Source organism: Micropterus salmoides, unplaced genomic scaffold (assembly GCF_014851395.1).
Source record: "Micropterus salmoides isolate LMB-PRFRI ecotype aquatic unplaced genomic scaffold, ASM1485139v1 Ms_hic_scaffold_17, whole genome shotgun sequence".
NCBI classification, from domain to species: domain Eukaryota; kingdom Metazoa; phylum Chordata; class Actinopteri; order Centrarchiformes; family Centrarchidae; genus Micropterus; species Micropterus salmoides.
In genome coordinates, this window is record NW_024040817.1 from 11,154,384 (window position 1) to 11,176,491 (window position 22,108).

At 40.9% G+C, this 22,108-nt stretch overlaps 1 protein-coding gene across 1 annotated transcript; it reads right to left on the reverse strand.

Moving 5' to 3' along the window:
* Positions 1 to 9,234: 9,234 nt before the first annotated feature.
* si:dkeyp-92c9.2 (uncharacterized protein LOC571482 homolog) lies at positions 9,235 to 16,717 on the reverse strand. Its single transcript, XM_038725605.1, has 2 exons — positions 16,140 to 16,717; positions 9,235 to 15,612 (listed from the first exon to the last, which is right to left on the reverse strand). Exon 2 carries the CDS (start codon positions 15,430 to 15,432, stop codon positions 14,431 to 14,433), a length of 1,002 nt encoding a protein of 333 aa, XP_038581533.1. The 5' UTR covers positions 15,433 to 15,612; positions 16,140 to 16,717; the 3' UTR covers positions 9,235 to 14,430.
* Between the last annotated feature and the right edge of the window lie 5,391 nt (positions 16,718 to 22,108).

A 22,108-nucleotide genomic window follows, 5' to 3' on the forward strand; every position in this document is an offset into this window, starting at 1 on the left:
TAGAAAGACTTGTGGATGAAAAGCACACTCATAGAGCAGGCTAGCAGACATGAACCCACTGTGGCAATCAGTCGAGTAGTTAGAATGTAGACGCATGTAATGATGAATTTACTTCTCGCAGCGCTGTACAAACCGGATTGTTCTACTTTTAATCAAATTTATCAGGACTGGCAATTGTTATTGCAATCACTTAAAACGCCGTGCAATTCCATTACAGAAAGACTGGCACCTGGTCCGTCTCTCTTTAGAGATTAGCAGCCGTGCAGCCAGGATTTGGTAATGAGTTGGAGAGGATTTACCAGTGGGAATATAATATGTGTCCCAGAGCTGCTGTGTTTTTCCCTCTAAATCCTCTCAGGGCAGACCAGCCACTGGTTTGGTGAGCGCTGCAGGTTTTCCAGCATCACTCCGTCATTGGCCCGAGGGGAGGTCACATGCTGGAGATTACTGTAACATGAGGGGGGAGATTGGTTTTTACTTTGGCTTGCTCTGAATCAACATGCCATCATCAGCCTGGATGCTTACTAATCAGGAAATGTTTGAGATTCCAGAGCTGTCAAACTTGAATTTTTATAGGTGAAACTAAACTACAGCAAGTAATACCACTTTCCAGCATATTAAATGATGTGTATGTTCATATTGTGTTGCCAGTGGTGGAAGAAGTACTCAGACTATTACCTTAAAGTTCTTTGATTTTAGTCCTGGTTGATTTTGCTGACACCTGTAATTACAGCAAGTCCGGTTTAAACCACAAACAGGTCACTGAGTTCGGGAGGCAGCAAAAAAAGCTATTATTGTTTTGGCTGCTCCTTCTTGTTCCATTACTCCCTGCAATATTTCAAAATGATCTGCTGACAACAAAAAAAGACAGCTGTCTTGTTTTGTAGACACATTTCTGATGAACAGCAGCTGGTGCTAAGCTCTCTGACTCTCTGAAGTCAATTATTTTGCCAGTTAAATTCTTTAAATGTTCAGCTTGCAGTAACTTAATACAGCATTATTATTAAAGAGTTATTATTATTATTATTACAAGGGCTTTCCTCAGTATCTGCAAAAAAAAAGAAAAGAAGTAATGAGCGTATTAGAAAATGTTAAACTAGGAACTGTGCCACTGAAGTTCACATTTGTTTATATATTTTAATAATGAAATCAAATATCTTTCAGCCTGGATATCCATGTAAACTCAAAATAAAAAGCCAGTTTCAACATAGGTTTCTCTATACCAGTGTTTATTTTGTACCCCCATTCACAAAAATCACCTTACAGAAATATAGTAGCAATATAGTAGCAATGTGAAATACATAAAGCTGATACAAGTACTGGCAACAAAATGTTGTAGTTGGTCCAAGCGGAGCTAATTTTAACTGCTTTGTATACTTTTGGTTACTTAAATCTATTGAAAAAGCATCATTTTATAGCATACATTTTATACATTCTGTGAAATAAATGTATGGATCAAAAAATACCAAATTTGAAAAAACTGGATTGTAGTTGAATAAAAGTATAAAGTGGTATAAAATGGAAACACTGAAGTATCTCAACTACAGTACCACAGTACTTACTACAGTACCACAGTTAGCCTCATATAAGATTGCCTATTGGTTTTAGAACTTGAATGGGACCTCTGATTGCTCTTCACAGAATTCAACGTCCCAGCAGAGTCCTCTGGAGTCCCCTACGGCGGTGTCCTTCGCCCACTACTTATGTGTGCATGGCTGAGTGAACCATCTGTTCACTCAGCCAGGATGTGCCAGCAGGCTTCTGCTCTCCAAGGTCCCAAACTGTATGAACTGTAAAGAATCTCACAGTGGCGAATGACCCCAGTATCAAATGATATTATTCCTTTTAAAGCTCAGCTGCATCACAGAGTTTAGGGAAATCCTTTATTCTTAACTTTCATGGTTGAAACTCTGCCAGACTCATAGATTAAGGAATTTAATTAAGATTTCATAGGTCACAATGGTAGTTACTATAGTTAATGAATCCACTGTTCGCTAACCTTTAACAACCTTTAGTTACTGCTTCGATTTTTCCAATCTGTCGTGGCACACGTACAGTTCACAAAGATACCAGTAACAAATTTAACATTAAAAGTATTAGTTATTCTTTTCTGACTGAAATGATAATTCATCAGCTGTAGCTTTCTGATTATTTTTCTAAAGCTAACATTAGCTCCATTTGGTTGAAAACGGCAGCCTTTTTAATGTTAATGTCTTAAATATGCACTTCTACGTAAATGATACTGTGCTAAAGCTAACATGTCCAGCTGTCCTCACCAGTTAATCCATGTATGAGACATGACAGTATTGTTCTTGTATTGCAGTGTAGAGCTATTTAGTCCAAATATTAAATATAATAAGGAAAATGTAGGATTAGACTGTTATTTTGTTCTAACCGTGTTTGGCATTAGCTTACATAGTTGTTGGTATTTTCAAACATGTTGTCAAAATTGAGAAAAGGAGTTATGGATTCAGACAAACCAATGAGTTTGACAAACGTTTACACTATCTTGGATTACTGAGGTTTCTGGAGTATAAACTTTCTAAAATCCAATAAACATCAGGACAAATCTGCTAACGATATCTGATACTGTTGCATCCAGGACCAGTTTCCACAGTAGTGGGGAAATACTACAGTGGATGTGACAGTCATAAACTTTAAGTAACTTTTAACCCCACAAACCAATCAAGAAATTCAATAGGCTATTCAAAGAAATAATCCTTGGGTCGGATTGCTTGGTTAGTACTATGGTTAGCTAGTTAGCTGAACATGCTAACAACTGTAGCTTAATGCTGGAGCAGTTAAACACACTAAGTCATTCTTTACACTTGCGCACGTGTTATGGTTTTGGAAAGCTGATAAAAAAGACAACACAATCCAAACTCTTTGAATAACAATATTTGATCTTTATACAGCCACATGTGTATCCTGGGCCGGATTAGCCAATGGGCATTCTGGGTAAGGGCCCAGGGGCCCAAGTGCATCATTTTTATTTTTTTTTACATTTAAGATATTAACACCATGTATAACCAATAAAAAGCATGCTAATATATATATATATATATTATCTAAACAGAATTATATTATTGGTCAACCATAAGTGTGGAAAGCACCTAACAACCCGCCGCTAACGTGGGTCATCAAGTAACCCGGCGCTGAATCGAGCAGACTGTGGGAATACATTTGTCGTAGTTCAAAATGAGTGAGAGAAGTGGTTGTGGTAAACGCAAACAAACAGAGAAGAAGAGGAGAGGGAGTCGTCTTTACTGAGACATGTGCCATCGATTCAAAAGCAGGATGAGAATCAGGGTGAAGAAGTTGTGGAAGATGACCGAAGATGACGAGCAAGCTAACCAGGGACCGGAGGAGGCTCAAGCCCAGGCTAGCAGCGCAGCACAACCTGAGGCTAGCTGTAGCAGCAGCAGCAGCAAACAGTGGATTTATCAGGTGTCTGATCCAGATCATGGAAATATCCAGCCTCAGCCTGTGATGGGGTTCAACTCCCTCAGTAATGATCTGCTGTGTTGTTCAATCCCAAATGGGGAAAAAAGTTTACAGAGAGTGGATCCCCTATTCACCATCCACAGGTAATGTAAGCTTTGCTTTTATGCTTTATTCAACTAAGAAAAATCTATTTGTTGGTGTTTTTCTGACTGGAAACGTGCGTGCGTGAGAAAAGCACAGAGCACTGCTGTTACATGTTAGCCTTGCTTCGGAGCTCATCTGTCACTGGGAGCGGGACTGTGAACCTAAACTAGTGCACCAGCTAGAGGCAGAGAAGCGGGAGGAGCTCAAGCAAGTTTTTAAGTGAAAGAGGGCTGCCTTTACGTGGCAACGATGAAGTAGCCTATTTACTGTATGTGTATGTGTATTTGTGTGTGAATTCTGGAAGAATCTCATTCATAGAACTGGATCAAAGGTGAATCAGTATGTGCTTGCATGATGTGATTTACAGTAAGTTGGGACATGTATTGATATTGTGGTCCAGGAAAGCATTGTTGCAGTCATGCAGTGTAAATCCTGGATCATGGAGGATGTGTACAGGTGCTGATCAGTGTAAATCCTATAGATCCCAACCATATGGGTTTTTGGGGGCAGATGCAGATATTAAAGTGAAAAAGAGCTGATTTATAAACTGATATTTGGATTTTGAATATGATTTGGATAGTAGGTAGTGATGTGCAATACCACTTATTTCCTATCCGATCCAATACCAAGTCATACCCAGGCTGGTATTGCCGATACCGATACCGATACCAATACTTTTTACATATTTTATTTCTAGTTTAATGTGACCTCCCTACTCCCATTTCTGTATTTATGAGAGAAGTAAGGAGTAGGCTGTAGCCTTAACAATTCAAAATAATAGCTGCATAATGACAAGACATAAAACTACCGTCATATTCTTTAATTATAATGAAAATATCTTGCTCAGAACTGCCGCTTCATAACATCATCATATTATTTTTACTTAATCTCAGATGTTTAGCTAAGTTTGCAGTGTTGCCAAAGTATTTTACTGTCTTTGCACACACATCACACACAGCATCATTATTACCTTCACAGCTAAAATACAGCCAGACGTAATTGCTTTTACAGTCAGCCAGAGTCAGCATTCAATAACGGGAAATATAAAGGGCTGCAGCGGCTCACTTCAAAGAAGCTCCGTCACAGAGCCGTAGCACAAGCATGACTGACAGGTGGAAGGAAAAGTAGTTCCTATCAACCGAGTAGCCTATAATTAGACCATCCTGGTGACAGTAAGATACTTATGATAAAACACACACTCACTCCAAATTACTGAGTTTAGATATCGATCCTTTTATATGAGTATAGATCTTAGAGCAGGAAACGTTGGCATCAGAAATATCTATACTTTAGGATCGATCCGCACATCACTAATAGTAGGCCTGTTTCTTGTATTAACTACTACTTAGTGTGGGCTAAAAAACCTTTTCCTAAATGGATTATGTTAAATATGCCTTAGATTACAGTCTCAACAACTGAACATGTAAATAACTGCACATGTTAAATATTTGCTGCAAGAAAGTGCAGAGAGAAAATTAGCATGGATTCATTCAATTTTTATGTAGCATATTCACATCTAGTTTATCCCTTTATCAGCACTCTAAATTATATCCAAAGCCACGAGAAACCATTTCTCAACCACTACATGACTGTCTACGACAAGATTTCACACCATTGCACATTTGAAAGAAGCTAGATAACTTTGTTGGCTGGAAGCTGTGTTAGGTTCAGCTCGTGTTTGTTTAGGCTACATGTCCCGTCTGGTTTGGACTGTAACTACAAACATGCAGCTCGCAGATGTATTTAGAATAAGTTAAATGCTATAATTTAACTGCTCATTGACATTAGCGCTCATCCACTGATAAACATTGCATTAACATCATTGCCCTGACATCTGTAGTCATGAAGTCCTTTGAATGACTGGTGTTGGCCCACCTGAAGGACATTACTGGCCCCCTGCTGGACCCCCTGCAGTTTGCCTACAGGGCTAACAGGTCAGTGGATGATGCTGTCAACTTGGGTCTGCATCACATCCTGCAACACCTCGACTCTCCAGGGACATATGCAAGGATCCTGTTCGTGGACTTCAGCTCGGCGTTCAACACCATCATCCCGGACATCCTCAGCACCAAACTCACCCAGCTCACTGTGCCAGCCTCCACCTGTCAGTGGATCACAAAGTTCCTGACTGACAGGAATCAGCAGGTGAGGCTGGGGAACATCACATCCAGCACCCGGACTATCAGCACTGGCTCCCCCCAGGGGTGTGTGCTCTCCCCACTGCTCTTCTCCCTCTACACCGACTGCACCTCAGGAGACCCATCTGTCAAACTCCTGAAGTTCGCTGACGACACAACAGCCTCATCCGGGACGGTGATGAGTCGGCCTACAGACGGGAGGTTGATCAGCTGCCTCTCTGGTGCGGTCAGAACAACCTGGAGCTTAACACGCTCAAAACTGTGGAGATGACCGTGGACTTCAGGAGGAGCCCCCCCACTCTGCCCCCCATCACCATACTCAACAGCCCTGTTTCTGCTGTGGAATCCTTCAGGTTTCTGTGTTCCACTATATCCCAGGACCTGAAGTGGGAGCCCAACACTGACACCATCATCAAGAAGGCCCAGCAGAGGATGTACTTCCAGCGTCAGCTCAGGAAGCTCAACCTGTCTAAGGAGCTGCTGATCCACTTCTACACAGCCATAATCAAGTCTGTCCTCTGCTCATCCATCACTGTCTGGTTTGGATCTGCCACCAAAAAGGACAAGGACAGACTACAACGGACAGTCAGGACTGCAGAAAAAATAATCGGTGCCAACTTGCCCTCCATTCAGGACTTATACTTTTCCAGAGTCAGGAAACGGGCAGGAAACATCACTGCAGATCCATCTCACCCCGGACACAACCTGTTCCAGCTCCTCCCCTCTGGTAGGCGCTACAGAGCACTGTACGCCAAAACCAACAGACACAGAAGCAGTTTCTTCCCACCAGCCATCACTCTGAAGAACAGCTGATTTCTGACCCACAGTGTCAGGAACAATTCCTGTGCAATAACCAAGTAACTCTGTCTCAGCCACCTGTTTACTCGTTACCACTTACTTTATTCATTCACCATTCTCTATTTCAGTGCTGTTCATACTATGTCATATTGTATATACTGTATACCAATACACTTACCTCAGGTCATAAGGTCATAGGTCTTATTTATTTTTTCCAGCATCCTTTGCACTATGCTCCATCACACTGTGTCCATGTGTACATGTATGCATGTATTTGTATGTGTACCTGCATATCATATCCACCTTCAACATGTACATAATGAGAATAGTTTACTCTTGCATCCTTTGCACTCTGATCACTGCACTATTTGTCAATATGTCTATATTGTTTTGTTCATAGTGTGTATATTAGTGTTGTCTATACTGTAGTTTGTGTCTGATTTTATTTTATTATTATTTGATTATTGTGTTATGGTATTTTTGTACGAGTAAGCACATCATGAGCAATGTACAATCCTGAGTCAAATTCCTCGTATGTGTACACATACCTGGCAATAAAGCTGATTCTGATTAACTAGCTTTTTGGCTAATCTAATTTAGCAATGGGCAGCATTATTTGTTGTAAGTGATATTAGAAAATTTTTAAGTAAGTCAGTAAGTAAATGACGATCTAGGGAGAAATGAAGGACCCTTCGCTACAACTGCCACACTGTTTCAGAAATAAATCTACAGCAGTGTCAGCAGTGTAGCCTTCAACACTCACCTACTGTAACATTAAACATACTGCTGTGACACGCGAGGAAACGGGGAGAGGGCATTGGAAAACAGACTCCCAGGAGGGTTGGTATGGTCGTGAATGTTTCAGGCTTTTTTGGGCTAAGAGGAGAAGTGATCAGTGCTCTGCTCGATTCTGGTCAGAATTGTTGCTTTGTTTTGTGGTGGATTTGTGGCGCTGCTATCAACAGGGGAGCTGCAGAGCACGTGTGTGGGTTGGCAGGTGAGGGCCCTACAAAACTTTGTGCCCAGGGGCCTCTGACTTCTTAATCCAGCCCTGTGTGTATCGCTTCAACATGTGGAGAGATCTAAAGCTTTCAATTTAAAGCTAACATAGGCTAAGTAGTGATTTGCGATGAGATGACTGGTTTTTAACACACAACTTGAAATGATAATTTCTCTGTATACCATCTATAGGAAGAATTAACAGAAGGTTTTTTTGTTGGAGAATGTTAGATCCCAGAGGTCTGATAAAAGGCAGCGAACAGCAACAGCCGAGGCTTTCAGAAAGCCACTGGGAAAACACTATAGAAGTGTGACACTGGGAGGCAGAGAGCTGGGTGATTTGTGTCCTTAGAGGACAGAAGTAAGCTGGAAAGGACTCAGTCAGGCTGCGGCAGCCATCTGCAGCGACGCCTCTTCATGTCTATCCTCTTCTTTTTTTAATCAAAGCATCCTCCTGGCTTCCCATCCCTCACCTCTCTGCCCTCTGGGGTGTCCACAGCCTCTGACACTGACCCCAGCTCCGACCACCGCCATATGGTTTTCACCACGTTGCCCTCACACTCCAGCATTGTGAACCGATTATATATGGCATTTAAATAAATAATCATTTTCCAATACCATCAGACAGAGAGACCAGACAGACCTCTCCTATTAAGCTGCTTTGACTGAAAAGTTTTTGAGTCTTAGTTCTATGGCAGACATCTGTTATATGATAAAAGCTAAATATCTATGAAAAATTAAAAATAAACTGCATTTTTATTCACGTTGCTTGTGGTATTTTACAGACCTGTGACCTGAATATCAGATTATTCATGTGTAGAATATTATCAGCTGTGTGAACCTCATAAGCTTAAATCCCATTTTCTGAAACACGTGTTTATTTTTATACGGAGCAGCACGACACTTCAGTTGTTTTAATGTTGCAGCTGTGGCAAGTGGTGCTGATTTCTACTGTATATACTGCTTGGTAGTTTAATCCATAGTAAGATATTACGGTGTATTTAGTTGATCTATATTTTATATTAATAATCTGAATCTGCACTCTAAATTGTCCTTAAGTGTGTTGTTTGTATACGTGTGGCTCTGCGATGGACTGGTGACTGGTCCAGGGTGTTCCCCGCCTTTCGTCCAATGTCGTGTATCATGGTGACGCAAACGTATAAGAATGTGTAAAATAAGTCAGTAATGCAGATATGAGATTTATATCAGAGTTTTGCAAGTTAGATGAGACGACATGTCGTGTTAAACAGTACATTAGGCTTCCAAGTACGCTTATAAGGAAATACTATAACCACCTGTAGCCTGCTAAATACCAGTTGTGTGCGTTTTTCACTGAACTCTGCAGGCAACTTTCATGTTTCTAGGTTGCGCAAAGTTCCATATCACATTGAGAGGTTGCTAAGCAGAGGAAGCATCACAGTGTTTTCCACCTGTGGTCGCAACAGAGAGGGTGGTGATTGGCTGCAGAGACATGCTCAAATGAAGCGCAGCCCCTCTCTGACAGGAAGTCAAAAGACCATCTGCAGTTCTGGGCTATTGTGTGGCTGTGCATTAAGCTATTTTATGTCCCACATAAATTTACTGCTGGTCTTAAATTAGCTGGATTGCAGGCGGAGAGTATATCACGTGTACTGTGGGGAGAACAAAGGCAGTTTTAGTGTCCGAGCCTCGCAGATGTAAACGTGTGAAAAGCTGCATGTGAAACACCAGATTTGGATTTCAGCTCAATACTTTATTAAATAATCAACATCATCGTCATGAAAAAGGAAAACAAACATTAAAACATGAAAAATGAAACAGTCACATTTTTTTTCTTCAAGTTTTTCCCATCAACAGTATTTTACTTTTAGCTACAAACACACACACACCCACACACACACACACACACATTTTAGTGGCTTTACAAAAGTCACTCGAGGTGATGTGCTGCTTCATTTTGGTGTGACAGATACAATGATGGCCAGGAAGGTAACTCAGTCGGGAGGAGGATGGACACTTGACAGTTATACATTATGCTCTGTATTAACATCTGTCCAGTGTTGACACAACACAGGCGAGGTGTTGTGATGAATGTGAAGTTGTGAAATTTGAAAGCTTATGTGACAAAAAGCTGAAGAGGCAAAGCTACAATCAGGGAGGACGCAGGCTGAGCCGGAGATGCCTGCGACAAACGCTACATGTACAATGGCCGCCTTTGTGTCACCAGCTGGTGCATTGATGAGAAAAGCTATTGATAGCCACTAACTTGATCAGCTTTATATGTACACTGTAGTCTGTGTAAGATTCTTTTTGCAGTTAAACGACGCGTCATGACCACATCTAATTTAGCAAATTGACAAATGAAGTCTGGTATGAGACAGCAACGTTTAAAATAAAGGATGTTAAGTAAGTTATAATTCTGTCATAGCTCGTATGAATTCACATGCCTTGCTATTTCAGGACAGAAAATGAGTGTCGATTATTCTAATAATTTTTTGTCTCTATTGTTTCTAAACATGAACAGACCAACATAATGATGATAGTTACATCTGCACTAATAAGAGACTTTAACACTGTTGACATCATGTTTCCTATAAAGGAACGCTCCAATGAGATCCAGTTTTAAGTTACCAAAGAAATAATCTTTCATTTAAAACATTGCATATAAAAATCAAACAAAAAGCAGAAGTAAAAAAAAAAGTAAAAGAAAGAAAGAAACATTTCTAAACTACCTGGCTGGCATGCATGCTACTACACAGCAAGACTATTTCTTTTTGTTCATTTTTTTCATTCTTAACAGCTCTTTTTGTTACACACCTACATATGTACATCGTCAGTCTAAGGTGTGCTATTGAAATCTCACATCATATCTACAGCAGCAGCAGCAGCAGCACACTGAAATTACACAACTCATAGAGCTGTGGTGACTTAAAGGAAACGTATTGTGATATGCCATATTTGTCTCATTGTCAACAAAAGAACATAACCAACAAGGAACTGATTGACAAACAAGTTTTATCAGTGTGTCCAAAGCCTGATGTATCTTATTCCGATGTGCCTAAGACCTCAATTCTTGTCTAAAAACTATTAAAGGTGGGGCACAGTATAGTTTTCCTACATACACCATCCTGCTGCTGTAAATACTGAGAGCACTAAATGTGTATTCATTCAAAATAGTCCCCAACAAATGCACTTTTTACTCCTATGTGAGGAAGGTTTGCTAAAAGCTACAGTGCCCAATTTATTTAGGGAAGTCTTAGCCTTTTTTAAAATTAGAAGTATATTCATGTGTATTCATGATTTGTTTTTTTAATAGTTTAGTCTTTAGTAAGAGCAATTGGGCTGAACCGACAAGGTTTAATGCAGGGTACTTGTTGACAATGACAAAAATATAGAATAACACCAGACTAATACATTACATTTTTTATCACATTGTTCACATAAACCCAAAAGTTTCCAAATCAGAGTTGTCAAAGTCCCAGATGAAGGTCCAGTTTCCATTAAATGTCCTGTTTAGTCGTCTTAAAATACCTGTAGTCAATCAGTTTCTACATAACAAGTGTCATAAATTATCCACAGAGATGTCACAGGCATCATGTATCTGTTTGCTGTCAGTCAGGTGAAGAGCTCAGGACTCATGCCAAAAGGTTTGATTGGATGAACAGAATTAGAGCTCCAGTTGAGATGCGAGTTTAATTGGCTTGGAAGCCGGTCCACTATGTGAAAACCAGCTACGTGATCCAGCTCGGTGACTGATTGCACGGAGGTTCTGAAAGAGGGGACAGTTGCCTTTACATTAGTTACATTTGACAAATTGTTTAAATGCTCAATTAGGCTTAAATGAAAATGGTTCCTCTGTGTCTGTTCCATAAATGTGCATGAAGAACAAACCAAATGTGAGAGAGGTGAGTCACAACATGCTGCTAAAGCAAACCTGCAGCAGATTTTTCCCTATTTGTCAGGGTAATAGTTTATATCAGCATCACTTGAACATGTATCTTCTGATTTAATTTATGTCCAGGTCTACAGGAGACTGATGGTGGAAGCAGATGTTGCCCTTAACTTTGACCCACATACACGCACAAACACAACCAACCCGATGCCAACAAACGGCCCCATTCTGCCCTTCCTCGTCCTGACAATGGCTGGCGGGTGTGGGGTGTCAAATCTAATCAAACAGGCAGGGAACAACAGCTGAGTGTGTATGGAAATGGGGCTGGGGGGGGGGGGGGGGGGGGGGAGTCAAGACACAACTGTCCTTGTCAAAGCTGGGGCCAGGCCAGAAAGAGAGCTGCACTGACCAGCAACAACGAGCCCAAAATGGCTGCCAGTCAAAGCTCCAGCGTGAATCACTGCCGTCGCTCCTCTCTGGTGTGAGCTCATGTGAGATCCCTCAGGCGGGTAGGGAGGCAGGCTTGATCTGGGTGAGCTGGAATAGGCAGCCGGGCTGAGCTTTGGGTCTCTGAGGCCTCCAGTTTGTTAGAGCAGGATTTGAAGGCTGAGCCCAGGGCCAACAGTGTACAAGAAGTGTGACACCAAATCACATTGGATTCTGAACCTTTTACTTATTTCCCCATGTTTTCATCTCTCGCTCCCTCTCTCTATTTGATTGGGTAGGAGGATTAGGACCGGATTACCCAAGATGTGAACCAGAGTGTGTTTATTTGCACATGTGGGTAAAGGTCGAATCTTATAGGGATGCTTGTTTATCACATGACCTTGCTGGTGAGTGTGTAAGAGCAACTACCACTTGGGGGAGGGTAGTGGAGCACCAAAACCTCAAGACGCCTGAAGACAATAAGATTAAGGCTTTACCACATGCTACTGTGGGAAACACATCTTGGTGGAAGTCAAGCATCCATGTTTTTAGGTTTAAGGCAGCATCTTCAACCAACAGCCACCTTTTGTAAAGCAGTGGTTCCCAACCACAAGATAAATTTTAGATGATTAACAGAGAAGGAAAGCAGAAAAAAACAACAAGTGTTTGGTAATTTTTGGGGTTTTTTTCTTGTTTTCACAAATCTGAAATGGATCATATAAAACAAGGATGAAATTGCTCTTTTGATGAACTAGTAACAACAAATGCAACCTACAATAAGGGGTTGCAGGGAGATACTGTTTCATTTTAAGGGGTTACAAAAAAAAAGATTAGCATCCACTGTTCTATAACATGGGTAGGGCTCACTATTGTATGCTTTTATACCGAAATCAGTACATGTGTCTATTTTAATTAAAGGAAGTAAAAATCTGAATTTAAATATACCATTTGCAGCACATGCACTCTGTAGTTAAGCTTTGCTTTCCCCCATTTCTACTCTCACTAAGCTTTTTCTGAGCTGAAAGATGAACTACAAACCTCTAGCAGCAGGAATCTAAACAACTTTGGATGGCTATGGAATGTAAAATCAAGCTCAAAAATATATTTAAATCGGTTCTGCTTTTAAAAAAAATCCATATATTTTTCAGTGCAAGAGCGATAAACCTCAGGCTCATCTGTGACCACCTCTGACATGCACAAACACACACTAAAGCACATGGGAAACAGAGCCACTGAAGCACAAATGCCAGTGCTTCATTGAAGGGAATAATTTAGCAAGAGACAGGAGTTGAGGGAAGGACAAGAGAGAAAACAAGCCTCTTGATGGCAGATGAGGATGCGCAGGTGACTGACGAGAAAGTGGGCCAAACTCAGAAGCAACAACAACAACAAACCCCTTCAACAGCAAAAGCATTCATCTGTCATTCCTGCCTAGATCTGTCTCAGAGAGGTTTAATTTTGACCATGAGCTGCACGTGTGCCACACAGCATTTTGTTCACGCACATAGGAGAATAAAGCACACACAAGACAAGGTGTACAAATGTGTGTGTTCAGTCCAGCCTCGCCTGGATTAGCCACTGAAACTCTGCAGGGTTGCAGAGTGGACAAGAAGGGGGCAGAGGTTGAGAGAGAGGAGGGACTGCAGTAATCTGCTAATCTCATTAATACCACGGCTGTGGGTGCCCTGTCAACAAGACGCAGGGAACAAAGGATGGAGTAAACAGCTGATGACCCTGGCTGCCGTCCACTGCACAATGTCTACACACACACACATATGGCCATGCATGCACTCAACATGTCAGTCTAAAATCCATGTTCTGCTTCCACCAGGAAACACTCCTGAGATAAGATTAAGTAGAAACAATAGTGCACTGGCAGGTCTGAGTGGATAAAGATAAGAAACGGCATCTGTCCCCTCAGGCCAGACGACCCTCAAAAGGCTCCACAAAACACTGCCTGTTCGTTTCACTTTAGTGAATACACAGCGCACAGCAGGACCAGTGAGACCTTATATGAACCTCTCAGCTGTTCCCATCAGTCTGAGTCACTTTCCTTGTCAAGATGTCTGCTTGTATTGTGCAGGAAAATATAACTACCTATTTTGATCTTCTGTGAGTCAACTCATTGTGAGTAATGAGTTGTGAGTGATGTTGTTGTCCTGTGCACACTGATTGACCACATTCAGATAGGAGGGTGAGGATGCCTGGGTGTGCAGATCGAGGGGGGCGACTGGAACCAGACACATGAAGACAGATGGGAGAGGCGGACCAAATGGTTCCTCAATTCAAGTAAACTCAGGTGGATATTCCAGGGGGGGGAAAAACACAACTGTGAGCCTCTGTTAGCCAATTATCAGAGAAAATCTCAGGGGGAACATTTTTTAATTCCTTATTTCTATCTGTGGATGGCAATGGCAACACACACACAGATGGAGTGATTAAAAATGTCTACATAGCTCTGTCAATATAGATTCATTGCTGCTGCAGAGCTGCAGAAGAAGAAAAAGGGGAAAGGATTCTGTGTGAGACAAATGTGTGTCTGTGAGCAAGTATACATGCGCATGAGTGTACAAAAAGGCATGCGGTCAGCAAGGATCGGTGCTCAGACTCTCACCGGTCCAGCACCCGACTATAGTCCTGAGGGCCACAACCGCCTTCACTCTTGAGTTCTGCAAATACTTGTGTGAAAAAGTGCGGGTCTGCGTTGATGCGCAGCATCTTGGAGCTGGTGGCATCGATGATGGCGAGGCAACGGTCCCAGAAGGCCTCCTTACCCGCCTCAACCAGAAAGGGCTTGAGCGGGTACGAGATCTCGTTGCCCATGTAGGAGTAGGACAGGTAGAGGCAGGTGAGCAGGATGGCTTGCAGCTCGTGTTCCGACGCTACAAGGTCGCCGTCCACGACGTCTCGGCATAGCATGTAGACAAAGACCACGTTGGCCGGTGTGACAAAGGCCTGGTCCTGCCAGCCCTGCAGCAGCAGGGATCGGTCCACAGCCCGCAGCCAGAGCACCGGGTCAGCCGGAGACAGATGCTTCAGACGGTAGCAGCGACAGCACAGGAACTCCCCCAGACAGCGCAGGAGCTCGCTGGTGGAGGCCTGGACAATAACACGCTTTGGGGACGAGGTCACTGTCCCTTGGGGAACTTTCTTCACAGAGGAAAGCTGTTGGGACTTGCTGTAGCCACATCCATGGCCCTGGCCCATCCCCATCCCCAGGCCGTAGCCCAGCCCCAGCCCCAGCCCCAGTCCTGCTGGACCATCGTAGCTGGACAGGTTGGCGCACGACAGGGACTTCTTCACATTCTCGCGGTTGAGGTGCAACACAGGGTCCTTTTGGTAGATGTTGATGTTGTTGTTGTTGAGAGGGTCCCCGAGGGCCACTGGACCACCGGAGCCTTTCTTGGAGTTGCCCTTCTTCTTCGTAGAGGCCACCAGTCGCTTCCACGTGAGTGCTGGGAGGAAGATGGACTGACCCCTTTTCAGCCCGCGGTCTTTCTGGCTGTTGAGAGAGCGGCTGCTGAGGCTCGGGTAGTGGCTGAGCGAGCCTGGCCGGTTGTCATAGTAGCCTGATTTCCGAGAGCCGGGAGACAGTGATAGTACAGTGCCCATGGTGAGTCAGTACTCCACAGATTATTCTGCCTTACTGCTGTTGGACGCGTTTGAGGCAAAGTTCTCTTTTATTTCTTAATATCCAGCAAATGCGAAACAGCATTAATAGATGAGCGGTGCAGACAAGCCAAGGTGAGCTGAACGATGGACTTTAAATGACTGTGGCTGCAGAGACATTACCTTAAAACACAGAAGGAGAACAAATTTAAACAAATGGACGGTAAAACAAATGCACACAGTAACATATAATCCCATTTTGAACCACATACTGCAGGCACCTTATTAACATTAATCTCTTCAACCCACAGCCTCCCCAGCCAATATAAACTAATGTGCAGCCATTTAAAACCTACTTCACTTTATATTAAATTCTAGAGAAGATCCCAACACTTCCAAACATCATGCTGACCATTGATGCTAAAACAAATATGCAGTCTTGTGTTTGAATATTTCAGTCAGTCAACAACATACAGCTGCATAGAGAGGTGGAACAAGCTTATACAGACAGAGCCGACCTAAAGGGTAAAACTGGATTTTAAGGGGGGTTAATGAACAGCTTTATTTAATCTATGATCTTATCTTATCTTTTTCTTAATGACATAAATGCATTAAGCCAAGTTAAATAGACAATATAGTTTCCGTTTGTTTTTGTTTTTTGTTTAAAACGATTACATTAGTGGTATCTCCAAAGCTGCTCTGATGCTCACCTGTGTGTACGAGGTGTCGGGGCACGAGATGATTTTCTGCCGCAGTCCGAGATGGTGCAAACATGTAAAAGGGCGCAACAAATGCGCTGTTTCTGCAGCCACAGCCGATAACTCGGGATGGCAGCGACGGTTGATCTGTCTGCAGTATTAAAGCAGAAAGTCACTTTCGCAGACGCTTTGACCCACTCTTCAGAGATGCCAAGTCTGGAACAACGCGTCGGTCCTCGCCAGGCGGGGTGCAGGTGTCATCCTCCGCTGCACCTCAGACCCAGGCGAGAAGGATGGTTGACTTTATTAAGATTAATTGTCTTTTCATGCGTGTCTCCATATCCGAGATGCAAACTTTCACAGTGTCGGAGTCCTTTCAATGCATTCCATATCTCAGATCCGTGCGTAAAGTCTCCTCCGACTTCTCCCGGTTCGGGTCCTGGTCTCCGGTGCAGCTGTGAGTCGGCACTCTGCGCTTCTGTTGCCCGCTGGCCGATGATCGGTCCCGGCAGTCCGACCTCTGAACGGGCTTCTCACACAGTAAAAGGCTGAGCAGCCAGTGAGCGCACAGAGAGGCGCATCACACCGCCTCCTCGCGACACAGACTCCTCCTAACGGGGCTCAGCTGTAGCCTGACACACACACACACACACACACACACACATAAACGCACACACACACACCTAAACATAAAAAGTATTGTAAACTCAAAAACAGCAATTCATTATTGTTTACACCTCATTAAAATAGTAGCAATATGCACAGCAGTGTTATTATTAATAAGAATTTTCATAGAATCGAGGGATAAAAGTAAAATTAATTAAAATAAAATATACAATATTTCAAATAAAAACTAGTTTGTTAAACTACTAGCCTACTAATGTGTTGAGAGATCAGTCTCACCACACACAAGGATAATTTATCAGCTTATCCAGAGCTTTCAATCACATCACATGATGTTGTCATTGAACTATTTTTGTGAGCACTTCTTGTGAGACTTCTTCTCATCTCCTGATGAAAAGCTCCAGAGCGGCTGATAAATGGTCCCTGTGGTCATATGGTTTTCTCAACTGTTTTCCTAGTTCAAGAATAAATTTTGAACCTCAAAAAAAGAGAAAACAAATCAATAAATTTGTATCCTAACCTGTAACAATACATCATTATTTATTTGTCAGTTTTATTTTTTAATCTGAATCTGAAAAGTGACTGAAGTTAACAAATATATGTAGTGGAGTGAAATTGAGTTGAAGTACTTTCCACCACTGTCATAGTAACAGTACTGGCAGTAAAAAAAAACCAAATTGCTTTTGCCAGCTCTGCACAAAGCAGCACTTCACCTGCTGAAGAATGAGGCTGTCTAATAAATGCTCTTAGCTACATAAACTGCAAATGGTGCAGAATGCATTTGTGCCTATAAAGGTGTAATGACTTGAAAGAAGTTACAGTCCAGGGTGCAGGGAGGTAAAATTATTGGTTCATATTGATTTATAGGAACATTAACACTCAGATGTTACATTAAAGGTCTTAAAGTCTGCAGGCTCCGCTCATATTACTCCCTGAAATCTTTGTTATAATGTATGTTGTGCGATTGTTTGGAAAAGTTAACAGCATGTTTTTTTTGCTGTAACCCTTCCTGATCTCCTCTCTGCCTCCACCAACTGAATACCCCCTTAGAGACAAATATTGCTTTGAGAATCAATTGAAATATCAGATTATGACTGAGAGTAACCCACACCTGGGAGGGTTTACTGTAGTGAGTAAGCCTCCCTCACGTGGTGGCAGGACAGCTTTTATTATGCAACTGTCTTCATGAGTGCATTTTGTGTTGTAGGTCGTGGAGCTGCCTGAGCTGACGAGCATAAGAGGATCAGAAGTATTGTTTGGAACCATAGCCAATAAAGTATCAATGAAACTGTCACTTCCTCCTGTCATCACAGCTTTGGATCCGTCTGTCTCACTGATAGTGAACTGAATTGCTCATGTAGACAATATATCATAAATACACTCGTGTGCACAGTTTCTTGAGGGCTTTGGCCTTGTCTTATATTTGTCATTAAGCTTGTGTATTGTGAAAGCAAAGTTGCCTCGTAGCTGATAAATGTTGTATAAGTTCATGAGTTGTAACTAATGGCTTTATGAATGTTTAATGAATCATTTAAAAGTAAAAATATATGTTACAAGGAAAAGTCATGCATGTTACTAAAGTAAATGTATGTAATTATTATCAGAAAAAGGTACTCATGTGTACATAAAAGTACACAATACAGAAAAATGTCCCCTGTGACTGCTATACTAATATATATATATCATTAGATTATTATTACCCGTGCATTAATGTAAAAGCTAAAGCATGTAAAAGAATTTTACTGTGGTAGCTGGTCGAGGTGGAGCACATTTTTAACAATTTTGTATCAGACTGCAAGTAATGATTATTTTCACTGTGAATTAATAAATTAATAGATTTTTTTGTCCTACCAATAGCACAAACGTCAAAATGATATATGATTATAAATAAATGAAAATAATTAAAAGGAAAAGCAACAAATCTTCACATTTGAGAAGCTGATCCCATGAAATGTTTTTACATGAAAAATGATATCAAAATAATTGCGAGTTAACTTTCTGTCGTTCGATTAATCGACTTAATGTTTCAGCTGTTCATTTGAGTAGCTTAATTTACAACAAATCATCATATTTTATAAGCTCTTCATATGTTTTTACCTTAATTTGCAAGGTAACTAGTAACTTTAGCTGTCAAATAAATGTAGTGGAGTGAAAAGTACAATATTACTATCTGAATTCTTGTTGAGCTGTAGAAAGTGGCATTAAAAATAAAAGTAAATTACAAAATGCTTAAATTTGTGTTGCGTAAGTGTACTTAGTAGTACATTCCACCACTGGTATTAGCCATATAAGAACAACTTTGTTGTTGGAAGGTGAAAAATCCCTTTGAGTAGTTGGACCGTTACTTGGACCAAAATCCATACATTATCAGCTTACTAACATTTGCAACTGCAGATTTTACATCTTAATGTGAAACCAAAAGGCATTTATTTAGACGTTATTAGCATTTATTACTGCATTATTGCCAAATGAAAACAGTAAACTCCTACCAGAGAGATTTTCACAACCTTATAAATAGCTTATAACTGATCTATATCTATAAATAAATGTAATTATTTTTTTTACCAATGATACAACAATAAGTTACAATTGAGATGTTAGAAAATGATACTCAATCATGTTTGATTATTAAAATGTGTTTTTATTTTATTGTTGAATTTCCCATGCCAAAGATTCTTTGACATGAAAGGACCGCTAAAGACTGTCCGGGAAAAAAGGACTGTTAGATTGCTTATCGAGAATTCCCTAAAGATGGGAGCTGGAGAAACAGCACAAACACATGATAAAGGCCATCTGAGATAAGGAGGGTGGTTGTGTGCAGAAGAAGTAGCAGGCATAAACAGAAGATAGAGGAAGTTTATATCAGAAACTTTATTGTTCAATCACATAAATATATTTACATTAAACAACAACAAATCACAAACTTGGCAATAAAAAGTAAGTCAAAAATGAAATGCTAGCGTCTTCCCTTGAACTCAGAACTTGTTCAATGCACTTCCTTATCCTTAACAGTGTCGTGATGTCAGTCAATTCAAAATGATTAAATTCCAGTCTAATATGGGCTGCAAGCAGTGCAATCAAGACTCCGGGTCAACTAACCCATGACCCCCGATCTGTTCCTTCTTGTCTTCTAAGAAGCAGGTTAATCAGAGTAGTCTTTTTCTTTGCACTGTGCTAAAGTCCAGAAATAAACAAGTGCAGTAAATTTAGCCATAGCGACCACAGAATCATCTGTCAAAAGGTGTGAACAGCAGTTCTGCCCGTTAACGGTCTCTTTCTGTGTGTGCAAAAGGAACGCCCTCCCTAACACAAGGATCTATGTGTACCAGACCAAACCACCACGTTGGCGCCTTCAAACCTGTCACATATAAAGTGTGACTCTATATAATATAGAGTTCTCTTCCTGCTGGTGGTGAACTCCCTCAGCTCAGTAGTTGTGAAGGACAGTCAACCCCCCGAGACACAGTCAGAGGAGGGGAAGACACACTCAAAGACAAAGTGTGGTTCTTGATCTCTCTATGCAGCACTCATAAGTTTCCAGACACCTGCCATGTTCCCCCAGCCGTTCAACAGAAATCTTTATTGTAACAAGAGAAGAGAAAAAGAGACAAACTAAACTCCAAAGGGTAATCAGCAGTAGTGGAAGTATTCAGATCCTTTACTGAAGTAAAACTACTCATAGCACAAGCAGTAAAATGTGTGACATCAGTGCTTTACTAATTTATCCGATGTTTCTGGATTAATATTACTGCTGCATTAGTGTGTACGTTACATTTTACTTCTGTACTGTTTAAAGTTGAGCTGTTTTAATTACTTATATACTGTTGGGTAGTTTAATCTACAGCAACGTGTCATATTTATGATATTCATTATAAGATCATCATATGTTCGTCTAAAAAGTCATTTTTCATGAGCGCAGAAAAACAGCTAATCCAAGGTGTTTTTTTATTAAGTTGATGAAGTTTAATTTTCACATAAAGGAACACCTAATACTTCACTTCCATTGAGGGATGGGTTAAATGTAGAGAATGAATTTTGAGTTGTAGTGGAGTAGAAGTACCTCAGACTTGTGCAAAATGCTGAATACAGCAGTGGATCAGAACAAAGGACCTCTCAAGAGTTTCTGTATCAGGAGCGGCAGGGTTAAAACCACTCATGTGATTGATCATGAATCACTTTATAACCTTGCAGAATATGTCTAAAAGCTTGTTTGGCAGCATCTCAAACAAGCTGTCAGACTCACAGCTGTCCACTGCATTTATTAGTGAGTCATCCACCAGTGGAGCGGAGCCTTAATTGGAGCTCTCAAAAAGACAACCCACCCCCTACTGTGCATTCAGCCCTTTGTTCACACAAGTAACTTTAGTATAAACTTGTACAATATATTTAATGATACAGCAATCATAGAGGTATAATACAAAGACTTTACCCAGTCACCCACTGAATAACCACATTAAACCCCTAATAAAAAATAAATAAATGTAAGGAATAGTTCAGCATTTTAGAAAATACGGTTCATTTTGACATGAATTAGATGAGATGATTGATACCATTATCTGTTCAAAACATTTTGTAGTAGTCAATTAGCTTAGCATAAAGACTGGAAACAGGGGAAACAGTTAGCTCGGCTTCCCCCGCAAATGCTGTGAGTTTTGAACGCATTAAACAAACAAGATGTAATGTGTTAATTAGTCAGCTTTAGAAGTGCTTTGGGCATATTTTGTTACCTTTGCCCAGAGCTGGTTTATGCTAAGCTAACTGTACAGGCATGACAGTGGAATCGATCTTCTCATCGATCTCTTGGAAAGAGAGCAAATGTCTTTATGTCCCAAAACTACTCCTTTCAGAACCATAATGACAAGAATAAAATAGAGTAGAAAAAACTAACAAATAAGGGATGGAAATAATAATAATGTGACAAATGGTTTAACAGTGTGTGCTTTTTTTGTGTGCTGTTCTCCAATTGATGAAAGTATTAACACTAAAAATAGGCTAGATGAGTCATTTCTTTTAATTCAGGGACGTGAAGGAATATAATCAATTATAGAGCAGCATTTCTTGCTGAATTCACCAGTGAAACCTCTCGAGGTGTACCTTCTTAAATGCCAAAAGGACATATTGGCTACTATATATATATACGTAATACTGTATATATAAACACAAAATACATATTCAATTGCTATTAACAATTAACATCTATAAAATAACATAGTACAAAATTACAAGTAGTTTGGCTCCACAAAATCAGCTCTAAACCTAAATGTAAAGTTTGTGAAAGAGGAAGATTGTATTGCACTAAGATGTTACTTGTTTCCCAATGATTTACACGTCCGGTGTATTACTCATGCAGTCACATG